General features: G+C 48.0%; 1 protein-coding gene across 2 annotated transcripts in view; it reads left to right on the top strand.

Moving 5' to 3' along the window:
* Positions 1-22,636, top strand: part of ARHGEF39 (Rho guanine nucleotide exchange factor 39) — a 478,541-nt gene that overhangs the window by 92,122 nt on the left and 363,783 nt on the right. For both annotated transcript variants that reach the window (XM_063957481.1, XM_063957482.1), the window contains exon 5: positions 11,040-11,158. In XM_063957481.1, coding sequence (XP_063813551.1) covers positions 11,040-11,158 — 119 coding nt within the window. The remainder of the gene's footprint in view (positions 1-11,039; positions 11,159-22,636) is intronic.

Genomic DNA, 22,636 nt, shown 5'->3' with positions numbered 1-22,636 from the left:
TTTAGCTGATACTACAGGTACCACTAAACAGGGTATTATGTGGGGTGTGAAAAAACTACCAGTAGTTTTTACCGAATCAGAAGAATTAAATGACGTGTGTGATGAAGCGTGGGGTGCCCCGATAAAAAACTGCTAATTTCAAAGAAGTTATTGGCTTTATACCCTTTCCCGCCAGAGGTTAGGGAGCGCTGGGAAACACCTCCTAGGGTGGACAAAGCGCTAACACGCTTATCAAAACAAGTGGCGTTACCCTCTCCTGAGACGGCCGCACTTAAAGATCCATCAGATAGGAGGATGGAAAATATCCAAAAAGGTATATACACACATACAGGTGTTATACTACGACCAGCTATAGCGTCTGCCTGGATGTGCAGTGCTGGGGTAGTTTGGTCAGAGTCCCTGATTGAAAATATTGATACCCTGGACAGGGACAATATTTTACTGTCGTTAGAACAAATAAAGGATGCATTTCTTTATATGCGTGATGCACAGAGGGATATCTGCACACTGGCATCACGGGTAAGTGCTATGTCCATTTCGGCCAGAAGAGCTTTATGGACGCGACAGTGGACAGGCGATGCGGATTCAAAACGACATATGCATATACAGCCTCCTTTTGTGCCCCAGTGGCACCTTGGGATCTCAATGTTGTTTTGAGTTTCCTAAAGTCACATTGGTTTGAACCACTCACCACTGTGGACTTAAAATATCTCACATGGAAGGTGACGATGCTATTAGCCCTGGCTTCAGCCAGGCGTGTGTCAGAATTGGCGGCTTTATCATATATAAAGCCCTTACTTAATTTTTCATTCTGACAGGGCAGAATTGAGGACTCGTCCTCAATTTCTCCTTAAGGTGTTTTCTGTTTTTCACATGAACCAACCTATTGTGGTGCCTGCGGGTACTAGGGACTTGGAGGACTCCAAGTTACTTGACGTTGTCAGGGCCCTGAAAAATATGTTTCCAGGAAGGCTGGAGTCAGAAAATCTGACTCGCTGTTTATCCTGTATGCACCCAACAAGATGGGTGCTCCTGCTTCTAAGCAGACGATTGCTCGCTGGATTTGTAATACAATTCAGTTTACACATTCTGTGGCAGGCCTGCCACAGCCAAAATCGGTAAAAGCCCATTCCAAAAGGAAGGGGGCTCATCTTGGGCGACTGCCCGAGGGGTCTCGGCTTTACAACTTTGCCGAGCAGTTACTTGGTCAGGGGCAAACACGTTTGCTAAATTCTACAAATTTGATACCCTGGCTGAGGAGGACATGGAGTTCTCTCATTCGGTGCTGCAGGGTCATCCGCACTCTCCCGCCCGTTTGGGAGCTTTGGTATAATCCCCATGGTCCTGACGGAGTCCCCAGCATCCACTAGGACGTCAGAGAAAATAAGATTTTACTTACCGATAAATCTATTTCTCGTAGTCCGTAGTGGATGCTGGGCGCCCATCCCAAGTGCGGATTGTCTGCAATACTTGTACATAATTATTGTTACAAAAATCGGGTTATTCTTGTTGTGAGCCATCTTTTTCAGAGGCTCCTTCGTTGTTATCATACTGTTAACTGGGTTCAGATCACAGGTTGTACGGTGTGATTGGTGTGGCTGGTATGAGTCTTACCCGGGATTCAATATCCTTCCTTATTATGCACGCTCGTCCGGGCACAGTATCCTGGCTGAGGCTTGGAGGAGGGTCATAGGGGGAGGAGCCAGTGCACACCACCTGATCCTAAAGCTTTTATTATTGTGCCCTGTCTCCTGCGGAGCCGCTATATCCCCGGTCAAGATTCGGCATACAGGATTGGATCCTGGTGACCACGGACGCCAGCCTGAGAGGCTGGGGAGCAGTCACACAAGGAAGAAACTTCCAGGGAGTGTGGACGAGCCTGGAAACGTCTCTTCACATAAACATTCTGGAACTAAGAGCAATCTACAATGCTCTAAGCCAGGCAGAACCTCTGCTTCAAGGAAAACCGGTGTTGATCCAGTCGGACAACATCACGGCAGTCGCCCATGTAAACAGACAGGGCGGCACAAGAAGCAGGAGTGCAATGGCAGAAGCTGCAAGGATTCTTCGCTGGGCAGAGAATCATGTGATAGCACTGTCAGCAGTGTTCATCCCGGGAGTGGACAACTGGGAAGCAGACTTCCTCAGCAGACACGACCTTCACCCGGGAGAGTGGGGACTTCATCCGGAAGTCTTCCACATGCTGGTAACCCGTTGGGAAAGACCAATGGTGGACATGATGGCGTCTCGCCTCAACAAAAAACTGGACAGGTATTGCGCCAGGTCAAGAGATCCGCAGGCAATAGCTGTGGACGCGCTGGTAACGCCTTGGGTGTACCAGTCGGTGTATGTGTTTCCTCCTCTGCCTCTCATACCAAAAGTATTGAGAATTATACGGCAAAGAGGCGTAAGAACGATACTAGTGGTTCCGGATTGGCCAAGAAGGACTTGGTACCCGGAACTTCAAGAGATGATCACGGAAGATCCGTGGCCTCTACCTCTAAGGAGGGACTTGCTTCAGCAGGGTCCCTGTCTGTTTCAAGACTTACCGCGGCTGCGTTTGACGGCATGGCGGTTGAACGCCGGATCCTAAAGGAAAAAGGCATGCCGGAAGAAGTCATTCCTACTTTGATTAAAGCAAGGAAGGAAGTAACCGTGCAACACTATCACCGCATTTGGCGAAGATATGTTGCGTGGTGCGAGGATCGGAGTGCTCCGACGGAGGAATTTCAACTGGGTCGATTCCTACATTTCCTGCAATCAGGATTGTCTATGGGTCTCAAATTGGGATCTATTAAGGTTCAAATTTCGGCCCTGTCGATTTTCTTTCAAAAAGAATTGGCTTCAGTTCCTGAAGTCCAGACTTTTGTTAAGGGAGTGCTGCATATACAGCCTCCTGTGGTGCCTCCAGTGGCACCGTGGGATCTCAATGTGGTTTTGGAATTTCTAAAATCTCATTGGTTTGAACCACTAAAAAAGGTGGATTTAAAATATCTCACATGGAAAGTGACCATGTTACTAGCCCTGGCTTCGGCCAGGAGAGTGTCAGAACTGGCAGCTTTATCTTACAAAAGCCCATATCTGATTTTCCATTCGGACAGGGCAGAACTGCGGACTCGTCCGCATTTTCTCCCTAAGGTGGTGTCAGCATTTCATCTGAACCAGCCTATTGTAGTGCCTGCGGCTACAAGTGACTTGGAGGACTCCAAGTTACTGGACGTTGTCAGAGCATTAAAAATATATATTGCAAGGACAGCTGGAGTCAGAAAATCTGACTCGTTGTTTATATTGTATGCACCCAACAAGATGGGTGCTCCTGCGTCTAAGCAGACGATTGCTCGTTGGATCTGTAGCACAATCCAACTTGCACATTCTGTGGCAGGCCTGCCACAGCCTAAATCTGTAAAGGCCCACTCCACAAGGAAGGTGGGCTCATCTTGGGCGGCTGCCCGAGGGGTCTCGGCATTACAACTTTGCCGAGCAGCTACGTGGTCAGGGGAGAACACGTTTGTAAAATTTTACAAATTTGATACTCTGGCTAAGGAGGACCTGGAGTTCTCTCATTCGGTGCTACAGAGTCATCCGCACTCTCCCGCCCGTTTGGGAGCTTTGGTATAATCCCCATGGTCCTTTCAGGAACCCCAGCATCCACTAGGACGATAGAGAAAATAAGAATTTACTTACCGATAATTCTATTTCTCGGAGTCCGTAGTGGATGCTGGGCGCCCATCCCAAGTGCGGATTATCTGCAATAATTGTACATAGTTATTGTTAACTAATTCGGGTTATTGTTTAGGAAGCCATCTTTCAGAGGCTCCTCTGTTATCATACTGTTAACTGGGTTTGATCACAAGTTGTACGGTGTGATTGGTGTGGCTGGTATGAGTCTTACCCGGGATTCAAAATTCCTCCCTTATTGTGTACGCTCGTCCGGGCACAGTACCTAACTGAGGCTTGGAGGAGGGTCATAGGGGGAGGAGCCAGTGCACACCACCTGATCGGAAAGCTTTACTTTTTGTGCCCTGTCTCCTGCGGAGCCGCTATTCCCCATGGTCCTTTCAGGAACCCCAGCATCCACTACGGACTCCGAGAAATAGAATTATCGGTAAGTAAATTCTTATTGTCACATGGTGACACCTCACTACTGACATTACACCCCATCACACGGTGAAACCTCACTACTGACATTACACCCGTCACATGGTTACACCTCACTACTGACATTACACCCCATCACATGGTTACACCTCACTACTGACATTACACCCGTCACATGGTGACACCTCACTACTGACATTACACCCGTCACATGGTGACACCTCACTACTGACATTACACCCCATCACATGGTTACACCTCACTACTGATATTACACCCCGTCACATGGTGACACCTCACTACTGACATTACACCCCATCACATGGTTACACCTCACTACTGACATTACACCCCATCACATGGTGACACCTCACTACTGACATTACACCCCATCACATGGTGACATTACACCCCTTCACATGGTGACACCTCACTACTGACATTACACCCCATCACACGGTGACACCTAACTACTGACATTACACCCCATCATACAGTGATACCTCACTACTGACATTACACCCCATCACACGGTGACACCTCACTACTGACATTACACCCCATCATACAGTGATACCTCACTACTGACATTACACCCCATCACACGGTGACACCTCACTACTGACATTACACCCCATCACACGGTGACACCTCACTACTGACATTACACCCCATCACATGGTGACACCTCACTACTGACATTACACCCCGTCACATGGTGACACCTCACTAGTGATCTCCCACCCCGTCACATGGTTACACGTCACTACTGACATTACACCCCACTACTGACATTACACCCCATCACATGGTTACACCTCACTACTGACATTACACCCATCACATGGTGACACCTCACTGCTGACATTACACCCCATCACATGGTTACACCTCACTACTGACATTACACCCCACTACTGACATTACACCCCATCACATGGTTACACCTCACTACTGACATTACACCCATCACATGGTGACACCTCACTGCTGACATTACACCCCATCACATGGTTACACCTCACTGCTTACACTACCCCCCGTCCCACGGTGACACCTCACTGCTGACATTACACCCTTACACATGGTTACACCTCACTACTGACATTACACACCGTCACATGATTGCACCTCACTACTGACATTACACCCGTCACATGGTGACACCTCACTACTGACATTACACCCGTCACATGGTGACACCTCACTACTGACATTACACCCATCACATGGTGACACCTCACTGCTGACATTACACCCCATCACATGGTTACACCTCACTGCTTACACTACCCCCCGTCCCACGGTAACACCTCACTGCTGACGCTACCCCCCGTCCCACGGTAACACCTCACTGCTGACGCTACCCCCCGTCCCACGGTAACACCTCACTGCTGACGCTACCCCCCGTCCCACGGTGACACCTCACTGCTGACGCTACCCCCCGTCCCACGGTGACACCTCACTGCTGACGCTACACCCCGTCACACGGTGACACCTCACTGCTGACGCTACACCCCGTCACACGGTGACACCTCACTGCTGACGCTACACCCCGTCACACGGTGACACCTCACTGCTGACGCTACACCCCGTCACACAGTGACACCTCATTGCTAACGCTACACCCCGTCATACGGTGACACCTCACTGCTGACGCTACACACGGTGACACCTCACTGCTGACGCTACACCCCGTCACACGGTGACACTTCACTGCTGACGCTACACACCTCACTGCTGACGCTACACCCCGTGACACCTCACTGCTGACGCTACACTCCGTGACACCTCACTGCTGACGCTACACCCAGTGACACCTCACTGCTGACGCTACACCCAGTGACAACTCACTGCTGACGCTACACCCAGTGACACCTCACTGCTGACGCTACACCCCGTCACACGGTGACACCTCACTGCTGACGCTACACCCCGTCACACGGTGACACCTCACTGCTGACGCTACACCCCGTCACACGGTTACACCTCACTGCTGACGCTACACCCCGTCACACGGTGACACCTCACTGCTGACGCTACACCCCGTCACACGGTGACACCTCACTGCTGACGCTACACCCCGTCACACGGTGACACCTCACTGCTGACGCTACACCCCGTCACACGGTGACACCTCACTGCTGACGCTTCACCCCGTCACACGGTGACACCTTACTGGTGCCCACTCGAACTGACTAATCTGTTTGCCTTTATGTCCCTTTTTACAGAGATTGTAATTGTTCAGATGTGCATTGAGCAAGTGACCATATACAGCTGACTGTTAATTGGAAATACAATGCAATTAATAACAGTAAATATCACTTTTCTTCATCAGGGTCTATAGGCTCCACAGGAATTACTCTGGGGTGTATGTGGTTTGGAGAGAAATGGGCACCAAACAGTTAAGCTTTGAGGTCCCAGGATGCACTGGTTCTTCCTCCCCTATACCCTGACCCCAGCCCCAGGTCATCCGGTTGTCGTTTGATGCCGGCAGGAGACTGACGCACCATTGGACAGGGGGCTCCTTTCAGCAGCCCCAAGCTTTTTTTTTTTCTCTTTTTTTTTAACTTAGAGCAAGCATGGCTGGGTATCCGATAGGGACAGGCCTATGCGTCTCCTCCATCACTCGTGGTGGCGCCATGACACTGGTAACCGGTCCATTGCTCTCGTCAGCTGCTAGCAGGCTACTCCAGGGCCGCATTCGGACACCGAAAGAGCAGTTAAGGGGAATCGCGGTAGCAGCGGCCCAACCTCCGGAGTTGGTGACACCCCGGAGGCGCTGACAGCGGAGACCGGGTCATTTGCGTCATCGGGGACACTTGGAAGGCCGGGTTAGCCCTGGGGTGATGTCAGCATAGGGGAGGTGAGCTCTCCCCGTTAGCCCTTCCCCTAGTCTCAGAGGTTTTCCTGCTTCTGATCTGCTCATATCTCCACCCTCCCCCAGTAAGATGTTCGGCAGCCATTGTTACACTGATCCACCTCAGGGCAGCACACTATTGCAGTACTAAAGGGTTAATAGTAAAGGTATCCGGACTATAGATCTACTACTAATGGTAGACAGTTCAACAGGTCGACAGGGTGAAACGGTTGACAATGGTCGACACACATATGGTAGACCCAAGGTTTTTTTAATTTCATTATTTTCAACTTTTTCATACTTTACGATCCACGTGGACTACGATTGGGATTAGTAACCAGTGTTGAGCGCAGCGTGGCACCTTGCCCAAAGCATGGGGAGGCATGCGAGGGGACGTGGAACACTAATGGGGCTTGTCTGTGGCTGTAAAGTGCCAAAACACCCAAAAATGTAAACAAAATGTGTCTACGTTTTTGTGTTGACAATTTCTATGTCAACCTTTTGACCGTGTCGATCTAATGCGTGTCTACCATTAGTGGTAGAGCTAATAATCCACAGCCAGTAGGAAAGAAGGAGGAGTTGTGTGTTAGTAAAATCCTCCAGAGAGTAGTGTTAGTGGACGCATACATCGGAGTGTTACACAAGTGCTAAATACGGGTGTGCGTCATAGGGTCACCACACTTAGGTCAACAGTGTCTAGGTTGACCACTATTGGTCGACAGTGACTAAGTCGACACCCGAAATAGTTCAGCGTGAGCAAGGTCGACATGACAAAAGGCTGGCATGAATCTTTAAATAAAAATGTTGGTGTCATTTTCTTTGTGGAGTGACCGGGAACCCCACTTAGTGCACAGTGTCCCCTCACATGGCCCTGAACATCAAGGATGCATACCAATTTATTCATTTATTAACAGTGTCTTATATAGCAGCATATTCCGTTGCGCTTTACAATTAGAACAACAGTAATAGAACAAAACTGGGTAAAAACAGACAGACAGAGGTAGGAAGGCCCTGCTCACAAGCTTACAATCTATAGGGAAATAGGCATAGATACACAAGGATAGATGCTACCTATTACATAATGGTCACCAGATTGCTAGGTTCTTAATGGGTTGTATGATGATACCCCGCAATGTTGGCCAAGTGTCAGGAGGGTGTGAGAGTAAAGAAAGACAAGATATGTGATGTTATGTATACTGTACAGAGAGGATGTAATTAGATAGGGAAGCACTGAGGGTTATGTGGGTGGGTCTGGAATGTGATAGGTTTGTCTGAAGAGGTGAGTTTTCAGGGAACATTTAAATGTTTGGAGACTAGAGGTAAGTCTTATTGTGTGTGGGAGGGCATTCCACAGAGTGGGTGAAGCTCGGATAAAGTCCTGTAATCGTGAGTGGGAGCGAGTAATGAGTGTGGATAAGAGACGCAGATCTTGTGCAGAGCGGAGAGGTCGGGTTGGGAGATATTATGAGATGAGAGAAGAGATGTATGTTGGTGCAGTTTGGTTAATAGCCTTGTATGTGAGTAAAAGTATTTTATATTTAATACGGTAGAATACCGGTAACCAATGGAGGGACTGACAGAGCGGATCTGCAGACGATGAACGTCTAGCGAGGAAGATTAGCCTCGTAGCTGCAGTCAGAATGGATTGTAGTGGTGAGAGTCCATGTTTAGGAAGACTGGTCAGGAGACTATTACAATAATCAATGCGGGAGATAATGAGAGCGTGGATTAGAGTGCTAGCAGTGTGTTGTGTAAAATATGGGCGTATTTTGGATATGTTTCTTAGATGCATGTAACATGATCTTGAGACAGAGTGAATTTGGGGATAAAGGACAGATCAGAGGGTGACACCTAGGCAGCGAGCTTGTGGGGTAGGGATGATTGCCGAGTTCTCAGCGGTGATAGAGATATCAGGTTGGTAACTACTATTGGCCGGTGGAAATATAAATAATTCTGTTTTAGAAATATTCAGTTTGAGGTGACAAGATGTCATCCAAGATGAAATGGCAGAAAGGCATTCAGTGACCCGGCCCAATACAGATGGTGATAAATCTGGGGAGGATAGGTAGATGTGAGTATCATCTGCGTACCGATGATAGTGAAATCCAAAAGAGCTGATTAGTTTCCCAAGAGATGTGGTATAGATAGAGAAAAGCAGAGGTCCTAAGACTGAGCCTTGCGGTTCTCCAACTGAGAGAGGTAGCGAAGAGGAGGTGGAATCAGAGAAACGAACACTGAAGGAGCGATACCTGCATGTGCCTATCAGTGTTTCCTCAGGTTTGATATCAGTCAGCAACACTTTTAGTTGGGGTTTTGCCATTTGAATTTTCCACAGCCTCTCGGGTCTTATGGCAGTTATAACCGCACATCTCAGGCGTCAGGGGGTTTGTATCCTTCCCTACCTAGATGACCTGCTGATTCTAGCATCGCCAGAGACTTTACAGCAACATCTCTGTTTGACCATTGCCCTCCTGCAGGTGTACGGCTGGATTCTCACCTGGAAAAAGTCCTCCCTGTACCCCTCTCAGAGGATGTTACATCTAGGAGCCATCCTAGATCCACAGGTACAGAGGATCTTCCTGCCACCAAACAAGATATCAGCCCTTCACACTTGTCTGTGCAGCTTTCTTCAGCCATGGCGAGATTTCATCCACTCAGCCATGTAGGTCTTGGGGTCCATGGTCTTCACCTTCGACATGGTGGAGTATGCCCAATTCCACTCCATGCCTCTTCAACGTCTGATCTTGTCATTTTGGAACTGTTAGCACCACCATTTGAACAAGGGGCGTCCTTTTTGGATGCTGTATTGGGTGCTCCTCACCACGGACGCCAGTCTTCAAAGATGGGGAGCAGTAACTAGTCCCCAATTGTTTCAGTGACGATGGACAATACAGGACAGTAGTCTGCCCATCAACGTTCTGGAGATTTGGGCAGTGTACGAAGCACTCCAGCTGGCACGGGATCTTCTTAGCAGCAGACCTGTTCAGGTACAGTCCGAGAATGCGACCATTGTAGTTTACATAAATCATCAGAGGCTACAATTTTAATCCTTTAGGGTGACTAGAGTTCTGGCCTTTCTGTAAGCAGGATTGGATCTGGTTCTCGGCTATTTAGGTATGGTTTCAACGTTAGATTCCTTCTATACCTGATGTCCGGCCCTTTCTTTGGGAAGTTTTCAGGATATAACCTCCGTTTTGTCCCTCCGCTGGCCACATGGGACTTACCTTTAGTGCTTTAGGCTTTACAAACGTCACCGTTTGAACCCTTGGAATCTGTGGATTAGAAATGGCCCACGTGGGAGAATCTCTTCCTTCTTGCCACTGCATCAGCAGGCAGGGTGTCTGACCTAGGAGATTTATCTTGTCTCTCCCCATTTATAATTTTTCACCAGGATAGGGCCGTCCTCAGAACTAGGTCTGGCGACCTCCCTTAAGTTGTCTCCAGGTTTCATATCAATCAGGAGACTGTTGTGCCAGCCTTTCAGTCCTCTGCCATCACGGCAGGTGAAGCTTTTCAGGAGGTTGTTCTTGTACTTTGAATTTATGGGGACCGAACCAAATCTCTACGACGATCAGATTCTCAGATAGTCTGTTCTATACGGATTTCACAAAAGAGGCTGGAGACATTATCTAGATGGTTTCGAATGACAATTTCCCAGGCATACACGGAGGCAGACCTTCCGGTTCCAAATACCTTCAAAACTCACTCCACTAGAGGAGGGGGGCAGGTTATAGGGGAGGAAGGACCAGTGCATCCTGGGACCTGAAAGCTAAACTGTTTGGTGCCTGGTTCTCTCCAAACCACCTATACCCCATGGTAATTCCTGTGGAGCCTACAGACCTTGAAGAAACCGTTAATGGTAAGTCTACCATAACTTTAAAACAAATCGCTCCTCAGTTTAATAAGAAGTGATGATGGATCTCTGTGTGTAAAAGATTTATGTTAAACAATCTCGGTAACGCAACCCACTTTTTTATTGTTATATTTTGAAATTCATTTCAAGTAACTTTTTATTGCTAAGGTTCTGTTACAGCATCTGACATGATGGCTACTGGATGCTCACATAACATTCTCCTTCCAGACACAGGCAAAGAAGAATAAATCTTTTGCTCGTTTCAAGAAGTTACAAGAATCTCGTCCCGAATTTCATGGCCAGACCCTCGAGCAACTCCTGGATCTTCCACTGCTCAGACTGTTTAAGTAAGTTGTGTTCTGTGTGCTGTGTATGTGATGGTGAGTTCTGTCCTCACTAGTGCAGCCCTATAGGAAGCTGTGTTCTGTGTATGTGATGGTGAGTATTGTCCTAATAAGTGCAGCCCTATAGGAAGCTGTGTTCTGTGTATGTGATGGTGAGTTCTGTCCTCATTAGTGCAGCCCTATAGGAAGCTGTGTTCTGTGTATGTGATGGTGAGTTCTGTCCTCACTAGTGCAGCCCTATAGGAAGCTGTGTTCTGTGTATGTGATGGTGAGTTCTGTCCTCATTAGTGCAGCCCTATAGGAAGCTGTGTTCTGTGTATGTGATGGTGAGTTCTGTCCTCACTAGTGCAGCCCTATAGGAAGCTGTGTTCTGTGTATGTGATGGTGAGTTCTGTCCTCATTAGTGCAGCCCTATAGGAAGCTGTGTTCTGTGTATGTGATGGTGAGTTCTGTCCTCACTAGTGCAGCCCTATAGGAAGCTGTGTTCTGTGTATGTGATGGTGAGTTCTGTCCTCATTAGTGCAGCCCTATAGGAAGCTGTGTTCTGTGTATGTGATGGTGAGTTCTGTCCTCACTAGTGCAGCCCTATAGGAAGCTGTGTCCTGTGTATGTGATGGTGAGTTCTGTCCTCACTAGTGCAGCCCTATAGGAAGCTGTGTTCTGTGTATGTGATGGTGAGCTCTGTCCTCACTAGTGCAGCCCTATAGGAAGCTGTGTTCTGTGTATGTGATGGCGAGTTCTGTCCTCACTAGTGCAGCCCTATAGGAAGCTGTGTTCTGTGTGTGTGATGGTGAGTTATGTCCTCACTAGTGCAGTCCTATAGGAAGCTGTGTTCTGTGTATGTGATGGTGAGTTCTGTCCTCACTAGTGCAGCCCTATAGGAAGCTGTGTTCTGTGTATGTGATGGTGAGTTCTGTCCTCACTAGTGCAGCCCTATAGGAAGCTGTGTTCTGTGTATGTGATGGTGAGTTCTGTCCTCATTAGTGCAGCCCTATAGGAAGCTGTGTTCTGTGTATGTGATGGTGAGTTCTGTCCTCATTAGTGCAGCCCTATAGGAAGCTGTGTTCTGTATATGTGAAGGTGAGTTCTGTCCTCACTAGTGCAGCCCTATAGGAAGCTGTGTTCTGTGTATGTGATGGTGAGTTCTATCCTCACTAGTGCAGCCCTATAGGAAGCTGTGTTCTGTGTATGTGATGGTGAGTTCTGTCCTCATTAGTGCAGCCCTATAGGAAGCTGTGTTCTGTGTATGTGATGGTGAGTTCTGTCCTCGCTAGTGCAGTCCTATAGGAAGCTGTGTTCTGTGTATGTGAAGGTGAGTTCTGTCCTCATTAGTGCAGCCCTATAGGAAGCTGTGTTCTGTGTATGTGATGGTGAGTTCTGTCCTCACTAGTGCAGCCCTATAGGAAGCTGTGTTCTGTGTATGTGATGGTGAGTTCTGTCCTCATTAGTGCAGCCCTATAGGAAGCTGTGTTCTGTGTATGTGAAGGTGAGTTCTGTCCTCACTAGTGCAGCCCTATAGGAAGCTGTGTTCTGTGTATGTGATGGTGAGTTCTGTCCTCACTAGTGCAGCCCTATAGGAAGCTGTGTTCTGTGTATGTGATGGTGAGTTCTGTCCTCATTAGTGCAGCCCTATAGGAAGCTGTGTTCTGTGTATGTGATGGTGAGTTCTGTCCTCACTAGTGCAGTCCTATAGGAAGCTGTGTTCTGTGTATGTGAAGGTGAGTTCTGTCCTCATTAGTGCAGCCCTATAGGAAGCTGTGTTCTGTGTATGTGATGGTGAGTTCTGTCCTCACTAGTGCAGTCCTATAGGAAGCTGTGTTCTGTGTATGTGATGGTGAGTTCTGTCCTCATTAGTGCAGCCCTATAGGAAGCTGTGTTCTGTGTATGTGATGGTGAGTTCTGTCCTCATTAGTGCAGCCCTATAGGAAGCTGTGTTCTGTGTATGTGATGGTGAGCTCTGTCCTCACTAGTGCAGCCCTATAGGAAGCTGTGTTCTGTGTATGTGATGGTGAGTTCTGTCCTCACTAGTGCAGCCCTATAGGAAGCTGTGTTCTGTGTATGTGATGGTGAGTTCTGTCCTCACTAGTGCAGCCCTATAGGAAGCTGTGTTCTGTGTATGTGATGGTGAATCCTGTCCTCACTAGTGCAGTCCTATAGGAAGCTGTGTTCTGTGTATGTGATGGTGAGCTCTGTCCTCACTAGTGCAGCCCTATAGGAAGCTGTGTCCTGTGTATGTGATGGTGAGTTCTGTCCTCATTAGTGCAGTCCTATAGGAAGTTGTATTCTGTGTATGTGATGGTGAGCTCTGTCCTCACTAGTGCAGCCCTATAGGAAGCTGTGTTCTGTGTATATGATGGTGAGTTCTGTCCTCATTAGTGCAGCCCTATAGGAAGCTGTGTTCTGTGTATGTGATGGTGAGTTATGTCCTCACTAGTGCAACCCTTTCTCTATAAAGTACTATATGAAGCTGTGTTCTGTGTATGTGATGGTGAGTTATGTCCTCACTAGTGCAACCCTTTCTCTATAAAGTACTATAGGAAGCTGTGTTCTGTGTATGTGATGGTGAGTTCTGTCCTCACTAGTGCAACCCTTTCTCTATAAAGTACTATATGAAGCTGTGTTCTGTGTATGTGATGGTTAGTTCTGTCCTCACTAGTGCAGCCCTATAGGAAGCTGTGTTCTGTGTATGATGGTGAGTTCTGCCCTCACTAGTGCAGCCCTATAGGAAGCTGAGTTCTGTCCTCACTAGTGCAGCCCTATAGGAAGCTGTGTTCTGTGTATGTGATGGTGAGCTCTGTCCTCACTAGTGCAGCCCTACAGGAAGCTGTGTTCTGTGTATGTGATGGTGAGTTCTGTCCTCACTAGTGCAGCCCTACAGGAAGCTGTGTTCTGTGTATGTGATGGTGAGTTCTGTCCTCATTAGTGCAGCCCTATACGAAGTTGTGTTCTGTGTATGTGATGGTGAGTTCTGTCCTCATTAGTGCAGCCCTATAGGAAGTTGTGTCCTGTGTATGTGATGGTAAGTTCTGTCCTCACTAGTGCAGCCCTTTCTCTATAAAGAACTATAGGAAGCTGTGTTCTGTGTATGTGATTGTGAGTTCTGTCCTCATTAGTGCAGCCCTATAGGAAGCTGTGTTCTGTGTATGTGATGGTGAGTTCTGTCCTCATTAGTGCAGCCCTATAGGAAGCTGTGTTCTGTGTATGTGATGGTGAGTTCTGTCCTCATTAGTGCAGCCCTATAGGAAGCTGTGTTCTGTGTATGTGATGGTGAGTTCTGTCCTCACTAGTGCAGCCCTTTCTCTATAAAGTTCTATAGGAAGCTGTGTTCTGTGTATGTGATGGTGAGTTCTGTCCTCACTAGTGCAGCCCTTTCTCTATAAAGTTCTATAGGAAGCTGTGTTCTGTGTATGTGATGGTGAGTTCTGTCCTCACTAGTGCAGCCCTATAGGAAGCTGTGTTCTGTTTATGTAATGGTGAATCCAGTCCTCATTAGTGCAGCCCTATAGGAAGCTGTGTTCTGTGTATGTGATGGTGAGTTCTGTCCTCACTAGTGCAGCCCTTTCTCTATAAAGTTCTATAGGAAGCTGTGTTCTGTGTATGTGATGGTGAGTTCTGTCCTCACTAGTGCAGCCCTTTCTCTATAAAGTTCTATAGGAAGCTGTGTTCTGTGTATGTGATGGTGAGTTCTGTCCTCACTAGTACAGCCCGTTCTCTATAAAGTACTATAGGAAGCTGTGTTCTGTGTATGTGATGGTGAGTTCTGTCCTCACTAGTGCAGCCCTTTCTCTATAAAGTACTATAGGAAGCTGTGTTCTGTGTATATAATAGTGAATCCTGTCCTCATTAGTGCAGCCCTATAGGAAGCTGTGTTGTATTTATGTAATGGTGAATCCTGTCCTCATTAGTGCAGCCCTATAGGAAGCTGTGATATGTTTATGTAATGGTGAATCTTGTCCTCATTAGTGCAGCCCTATAGGAAGCTGTGTTCTGTTTATGTAATGGTTAATCCTGTCCTCATTAGTGCAGCCCTATAGGAAGCTGTGTTCTGTTTATGTAATGGTTAATCCTGTCCTCATTAGTGCAGCCCTATAGGAAGCTGTGTGCTGTGTATGTGATGGTGAGTTTTGTCCTCACTCGTGCAGCCCTATACGAAGTTGTGTCCTGTGTATGTGATGGTGAGTTCTGTCCTCACTAGTGCAGCCCTTTCTCTATAAAGTACTATAGGAAGCTGTGTTCTGTGTATGTGATGGTGAGTTCTGTCCTCATTAGTGCAGCCCTATAGGAAGCTGTGTTCTGTGTATGTGATAGTGAGTTCTGTCCTCACTAGTACAGCCCTATAGGACGTTGTGTTCTGTGTATGTGATGGTGAGTTCTGTCCTCACTAGTGCAGCCCTATAGGAAGCTGTGTTCTGTTTATGTAATGGTGAATCCAGTCCTCATTAGTGCAGCCCTATAGTAAGCTGTATTCTGTGTATGTGATGGTGAGTTCTGTCCTCATTAGTGCAGCCCTATACGAAGTTGTGTTCTGTGTATGTGATGGTGAGTTCTGTCCTCATCAGTGCAGCCCTATACGAAGTTGTGTCCTGTGTATGTGATGGTGAGTTCTGTCCTCACTAGTGCAGCCCTTTCTCTATAAAGTACTATAGGAAGCTGTGTTCTGTGTATGTGATGGTGAGTTCTGTCCTCATTAGTGCAGCCCTATAGGAAGCTGTGTTCTGTGTATGTGATGGTGAGTTCTGTCCTCATTAGTGCAGCCCTATAGGAAGCTGTGTTCTGTGTATGTGATGGTGAGTTCTGTCCTCACTAGTGCAGCCCTTTCTCTATAAAGTTCTATAGGAAGCTGTGTTCTGTGTATATAATAGTGAATCCTGTCCTCATTAGTGCAGCCCTATAGGAAGCTGTGTTGTATATATGTATGGTGAATCCTGTCCTCATTAGTGCAGCCCTATAGGAAGCTGTGTTCTGTGTATGTGATGGTGAATCCTGTCCTCATTAGTGCAGCCCTATAGGAAGCTGTGTTCTGTTTATGTAATGGTTAATCCTGTCCTCATTAGTGCAGCCCTATAGGAAGCTGTGTATGTGATGGTGAGTTCTGTCCTCACTAGTGCAGCCCTTTCTCTATAAAGTACTATAGGAAGCTGTGTTCTGTGTATGTGATGGTGAGTTCTGTCCTCATTAGTGCAGCCCTATAGGAAGCTGTGTTCTGTGTATGTGATGGTGAGTTCTGTCCTCATTAGTGCAGCCCTATAGGAAGTTGTGTCCTGTGTATGTGATGGTGAGTTCTGTCCTCATTAGTGCAGCCCTATAGGAAGCTGTGTTCTGTGTATGTAATTGTGAATCCTGTCCTCATTAGTGCAGCCCTATAGGAAGCTGTGTTCTGTTTATGTAATTGTGAATCCTGTCCTCATTAGTGCAGCCCTATAGGAAGCTGTGTTCTGTTTATGTAATTGTGAATCCTGTCCTTATTACTTCAGCCCTATAGGACGCTGTGTTCTGTGTATGTGATGGTTGGTTCTGCCCTCACTAGTGCAGCCCTTTCTCTATAAAGTACTATAGGAAGCTGTGTTTTGTGTATGTGATGGTGAGTTCTGTCCTCACTAGTGCAGCCCTATAGGAAGCTGTGTTCTGTGTATGTGATGGTGAGTTCTGTCCTCACTAGTACAGCCCTATAGGAAGTTGTGTTCTGTGTATGTGATGGTGAGTTCTGTCCTTACTAGTGCAGCCCTTTCTCTATAAATCAGGATTTTGGTACTTACCGATAAATCCCTTTCTCCGATTCCACAGGGGCCACTGGAGCGTAGTTACAATGGGGAAATAGTAGGCAGTAATTGGGAGCTGGCACTTTAAAATTCTCACACTGTGGCTAGCTCCTCCCCTACTATCTCCCCTCCAAGCCAGTCTAAGTAAAACTGTGCCCGAGGAGAGCTGGAATAAACAAACCTTAAGGTAGAGGAGGTTAACGACGCCCTGTAAACCAGGAGAACACAAACTAAACCTGGAACAGAACCTGACAAAAACCAGGCTAGCCTGAACTCAACAAGCAGTCATATGGTGATCTGCAAACCGTTAAGCAAAAAACCAGGAGGAACAGCGCTGGGCGGGCGTCCAGTGGCCCCTGTGGAATCGGAGAAAGGGATTTATCGGTAAGTACCAAAATCCTGATTTCTCCTTCATCCACTAGGGGCCACTGGAGTGTAGTTACAATGGGGACGTCCCAGAGCTCCCAAATCGGGTGGGAGAGCGCTGAGAGTCCTGTAAAACCGCTCGGCCAAACTGTGATGCAGAGGCCGCAAAAGTGTCAAACTTATAGAATTTGACAAAACGAATGTCGGTCTGACCAAGTAGCCGCCCGACAAAATATTCATGGAGACCCCACGGGCAGCCGCCCACGAAGGTCTTACAAAGCGCGTAAAGTGCGCTGAAATGGAAAACGGAGGCTCCCTAGTAACCGCCAAGAAGACTGTCTGATGGTCAGATGTATCCAACGGCCCAGCGTATGCTGGGACCCCGGCTATTTAGTACGGGAGCATCGTACAGAACAAAGAAGAAAAACACTTCATCGAATAGCCTGAGACCTCTGTAGAGAGAGTCGGCGAGCCCTGACAACATTCAGAGAGGACTGAAAAACACTAGTGTCAGATTTATATGAAAAATGGACATCCCCTCTGGAAGAAACGACCGCTGAGGCCGAAGCTCAGCCAGGGGAGTTGCCAATAGAGTACTCCCTGAAAGAGAGCCCGAACTTACGGCCGCTAGGATAATCTCATTTGGAAGAAAACCGAAAAAGGCAGAGACCTAAAATTCAGGTCAGTGTGGTTTGAAGCGCTGCGGAGCAAAACCTCCCTTGAGAAACCAAAGATGAATGGTAACTGAAAGAAGGGGAAAAAATAAGAATTTACTTACCGATAATTCTATTTCTCGTAGTCCGTAGTGGATGCTGGGGACTCCGTCAGGACCATGGGGAATAGCGGCTCCGCAGGAGACAGGGCACAAGAATAAAGCTTTAGGATTAGGTGGTGTGTACTGGCTCCTCCCACCATGACCCTCCTCCAAGCCTCAGTTAGGATACTGTGCCCGGACGAGCGTACACAATAAGGAAGGATATTGAATCCCGGGTAAGACTCATACCAGCCACACCAATCACACCGTATAACTTGTGATCTGAACCCAGTTAACAGTATGACAAACGTAGGAGCCTCTGAACAGACGGCTCACAACAATAACAACCCGAATTTGTTTGTAACAATAACTATGTACAAGTATTGCAGACAATCCGCACTTGGGATGGGCGCCCAGCATCCACTACGGACTACGAGAAATAGAATTATCGGTAAGTAAATTCTTATTTTCTCTAACGTCCTAAGTGGATGCTGGGGACTCCGTCAGGACCATGGGGATTATACCAAAGCTCCCAAACGGGCGGGAGAGTGCGGATGACTCTGCAGCACCGAATGAGAGAACTCAATGTCCTCCTCAGCCAGGGTATCAAATTTGTAGAATTTTGCAAACGTGTTTGCCCCTGACCAAGTAGCAGCTCGGCAGAGTTGTAATGCCGAGACCCCCCGGGCAGCCGCCCAGGATGAGCCCACTTTCCTTGTGGAATGGGCCTTGACAGATTTAGGTTGTGGCAAGCCTGCCACAGAATGTGCAAGTTGAATTGTGCTACAAATCCAACGAGCAATCGTCTGCTTAGAAGCAGGAGCACCCATCTTGTTGGGTGCATACAATATAAACAGTGAGTCAGACTTTCTGACTCCCGCCGTTCTTGAAATATATATTTTCAATGCCCGGACCACGTCCAACAACTTGGAATCCTCCAAATCGCTAGTAGCCGCAGGCACCACAATAGGCTGGTTCAGGTGAAACGCTGACACCACCTTAGGCAGAAAATGAGGACGCGTCCGCAGTTCTGCCCTGTCCGTATGGAAAATCAGATATGGGCTCTTATATGATAAAGCCGCCAATTCTGATACTCTCCTGGCTGAAGCCAGAGCCAGTAGCATGGTTACTTTCCATGTAAGATACTTCAACTCCACCGATTTGAGCGGCTCAAACCAATGGGATTTGAGAAAATCCAAGACTACATTAAGATCCCACGGTGCCACTGGGGGCACAACCGGGGGCTGTATATGTAGTACTCCTTTTACAAAAGTCTGGACTTCAGGAACTGAAGCCAATTCTTTCTGGAAGAAAATCGACAGGGCCGAAATTTGAACCTTAATGGACCCCAATTTGAGGCCCATAGACAATCCTGTTTGCAGGAAATGTAGGAATCGACCCAGTTGAAATTCCTCCGTGGGGGCCTTCCTGGCCTCACACCACGCAACATATTTCCTCCAAATGCGGTGATAATGTTGTGCAGTCACCTCCTTCCTGGCTTTAACCAGTGTAGGAATGACCTCTTCCGGAATGCCTTTTTCCCTTAGAATTCGGCGTTCAACCGCCATGCCGTCAAACGCAGCCGCGGTAAGTCTTGGAATAGACACGGTCCCTGCTGAAGCAGGTCCCGTCTTAGAGGTAGAGGCCACGGATCCTCCGTGAGCATCTCTTGAAGTTCCGGGTACCAAGTTCTTCTTGGCCAATCCGGAGCCACTAGTATCGTTCTTACTCCCTTTTGCCGTATAATTCTCAGTACTTTTGGTATGAGAGGCAGAGGAGGGAACACATACACTGACTGGAACACCCACGGTGTTACCAGAGCGTCCACAGCTATTGCCTGAGGGTCTCTTGACCTGGCGCAATACCTGTCCAGTTTTTTGTTGAGGCGGGACGCCATCATATCCACCATTGGTTTTTCCCAACGGTTCACAATCATGTGGAAGACTTCTGGATGAAGTCCCCACTCTCCCGGGTGTAGATCGTGTCTGCTGAGGAAGTCTGCTTCCCAGTTGTCCACTCCCGGAATGAATACTGCTGACAGTGCTATCACATGATCTTCCGCCCAGCGAAGAATCCTTGCAGCTTCTGCCATTGCTGTCCTGCTTCTTGTGCCGCCCTGTCTGTTTACGTGGGCGACTGCCGTGATGTTGTCCGACTGGATCAACACCGGCTGACCCTGAAGCAGGGGTTTTGCCAGACTTAGAGCATTGTAAATCGCTCTTAGCTCCAGTATATTTATGTGAAGAGACATCTCCAGGCTTGACCATACTCCCTGGAAGTTTCTTCCCTGTGTGACCGCTCCCCAGCCTCTCAGACTGGCATCCGTGGTCACCAGGACCCAGTCCTATATGCCGAATCTGCGGCCCTCTAACAGATGAGCACTCTGCAACCACCACAGAAGAGACACCCTTGTCCGTGGCGATAAGGTTATCCGCTGATGCATCTGCAGATGTGATCCGGACCATTTGTCCAGCAGATCCCACTGAAAAGTTCGTGCGTGGAATCTGCCGAATGGAATCGCTTCGTAAGAAGCCACCATCTTTCCCAGGACTCTTGTGCATTGATGCACAGACACTTTCCCTGGTTTTAGGAGGTTCCTGACAAGTTCGGATAACTCCCTGGCTTTCTCCTCCGGAAGAAACACCTTTTTTTGAACCGTGTCCAGAATCATTCCCAGGAACAGCAGACGTGTCGTCGGGGTCAACTGAGATTTTGGAAAATTCAGAATCCACCCGTGTTGTTGCAGCACTAGTTGGGTTAGTGCTACTCCGTCCTCCAGCTGTTCTCTGGAGCTTGCCCTTATCAGGAGATCGTCCAAGTAAGGGATAATTAATACGCCTCTTCTTCGCAGAAGAATCATCATTTCGGCCATTACCTTGGTAAAGACCCGAGGTGCCGTGGACAATCCAAACGGCAGCGTCTGAAACTGATAATGACAGTTTTGCACCACGAACCTGAGGTACCCTTGATGTGAAGGGCAAATTGGGACATGCAGGTAAGCATCCTTTATGTCCAGGGACACCATAAAGTCCCCTTCTTCCAGATTCGCTATCACTGCTCTGAGTGACTCCATCTTGAACTTTTGTATGTACAGGTTCAAAGATTTCAGATTTAGAATAGGTCTTACCGAGCCGTCCGGCTTCGGTACCACAAATAGCGTGGAGTAATACCCCTTTCCCTGTTGTAGGAGTGGTACCTTGACTATCACCTGCTGAGAAAACAGCTTGTGAATGGCTTCCAATACCGTCGCCCTGTCTGAGGGAGACGTTGGCAAAGCAGACTTTAGGAACCTGCGAGGGGGAGACTTCTCGAATTCCAACCTGTAACCCTGAGATACTACCTGCAGGATCCAGGGGTCCACCTGTGAGCAAGCCCACTGTGCGCTGAAATTCTTGAGTCGACCCCCCACCGCTCCTGAGTCCGCTTGTAAGGCCCCAGCGTCATGCTGAGGGCTTTGCAGAACCCTGAGAGGGCTTCTGTTCCTGGGCAGGGGCTGCTTGCTGCCCTCTCTTACCCCTTCCTCTGCCCCGAGGCAGATATGACTGTCCTTTTGTCCGCTTGTTCTTAAAGGACTGCGGCTGAAAAGACGGTGTCTTTTTCTGTTGGGAGGGGGTCTGAGGTAAAAAGGTGGATTTTCCGGCAGTTGCCGTGGCCACCAGATCCGATAGACCGACGCCAAATAATTCCTCCCCTTTATACGGCAATACTTCCATATGTCGTTTGGAATCCGCATCACCTGACCACTGTCGCGTCCATAAACTCCTTCTGGCAGATATGGACATCGCATTTACTCTCGATGCCAGAGTGCAAATATCTCTCTGAGCATCTCGCATATAAAGGAAAGCATCCTTTAATTGCTCTATAGTCAATAAAATACTGTCCCTATCCAGGGTATCAATATTTTCAGTCAGGGAATCCAACCAGACGACCCCAGCACTGCACATCCAGGCTGAGGCGATGGCTGGTCGCAGTATAACACCAGTATGTGTGTATATACTTTTTAGGGTAGTTTCCAGTCTCCTATCAGCTGGATCCCTGAGGGCGGCCGTATCAGGAGACGGTAACGCCACTTGTTTTGATAAGCGTGTGAGCGCCTTATCCACCCTAGGGGGTGTTTCCCAGCACGCCCTAACCTCTGGCGGGAAAGGGTATAATGCCAATAACTTTTTTGAAATTAGCACTTTTCTATCTGGGTTAACCCACGCTTCATCACATACATCATTCAATTCCTCTGATTCAGGAAAAACTACAGGTAGTTTTTTCACCCCCCCACATAATACCCCTTTTTGTGGTACTTGCAGTATCAGAGATATGCAAAGCCTCCTTCATTGCCGTGATCATATAACGTGTGGCCCTACTTGAAAATACGTTTGTTTCATCACCGTCGACACTAGATTCAGTGTCTGGGTCTGTGTCGACCGACTGAGGTAAAGGGCGCTTTACAGCCCCTGACGGTGTCTGAGACGCCTGGGCAGGTACTAACTGGTTTGCCGGCCGTCTCATGTCGTCAACTGATTTTTGTAATGTGCTGACATTATCACGTAATTCCATGAACAAAGCCATCCATTCCGGTGTCGACTCCCTGGGGGGTGACATCACCAT

The sequence above is a fragment of the Pseudophryne corroboree genome, chromosome 1 (assembly GCF_028390025.1).
Source record: "Pseudophryne corroboree isolate aPseCor3 chromosome 1, aPseCor3.hap2, whole genome shotgun sequence".
In the NCBI taxonomy this organism is placed as follows: domain Eukaryota; kingdom Metazoa; phylum Chordata; class Amphibia; order Anura; family Myobatrachidae; genus Pseudophryne; species Pseudophryne corroboree.
This window is presented reverse-complemented; position numbering and strand designations above follow the sequence as displayed.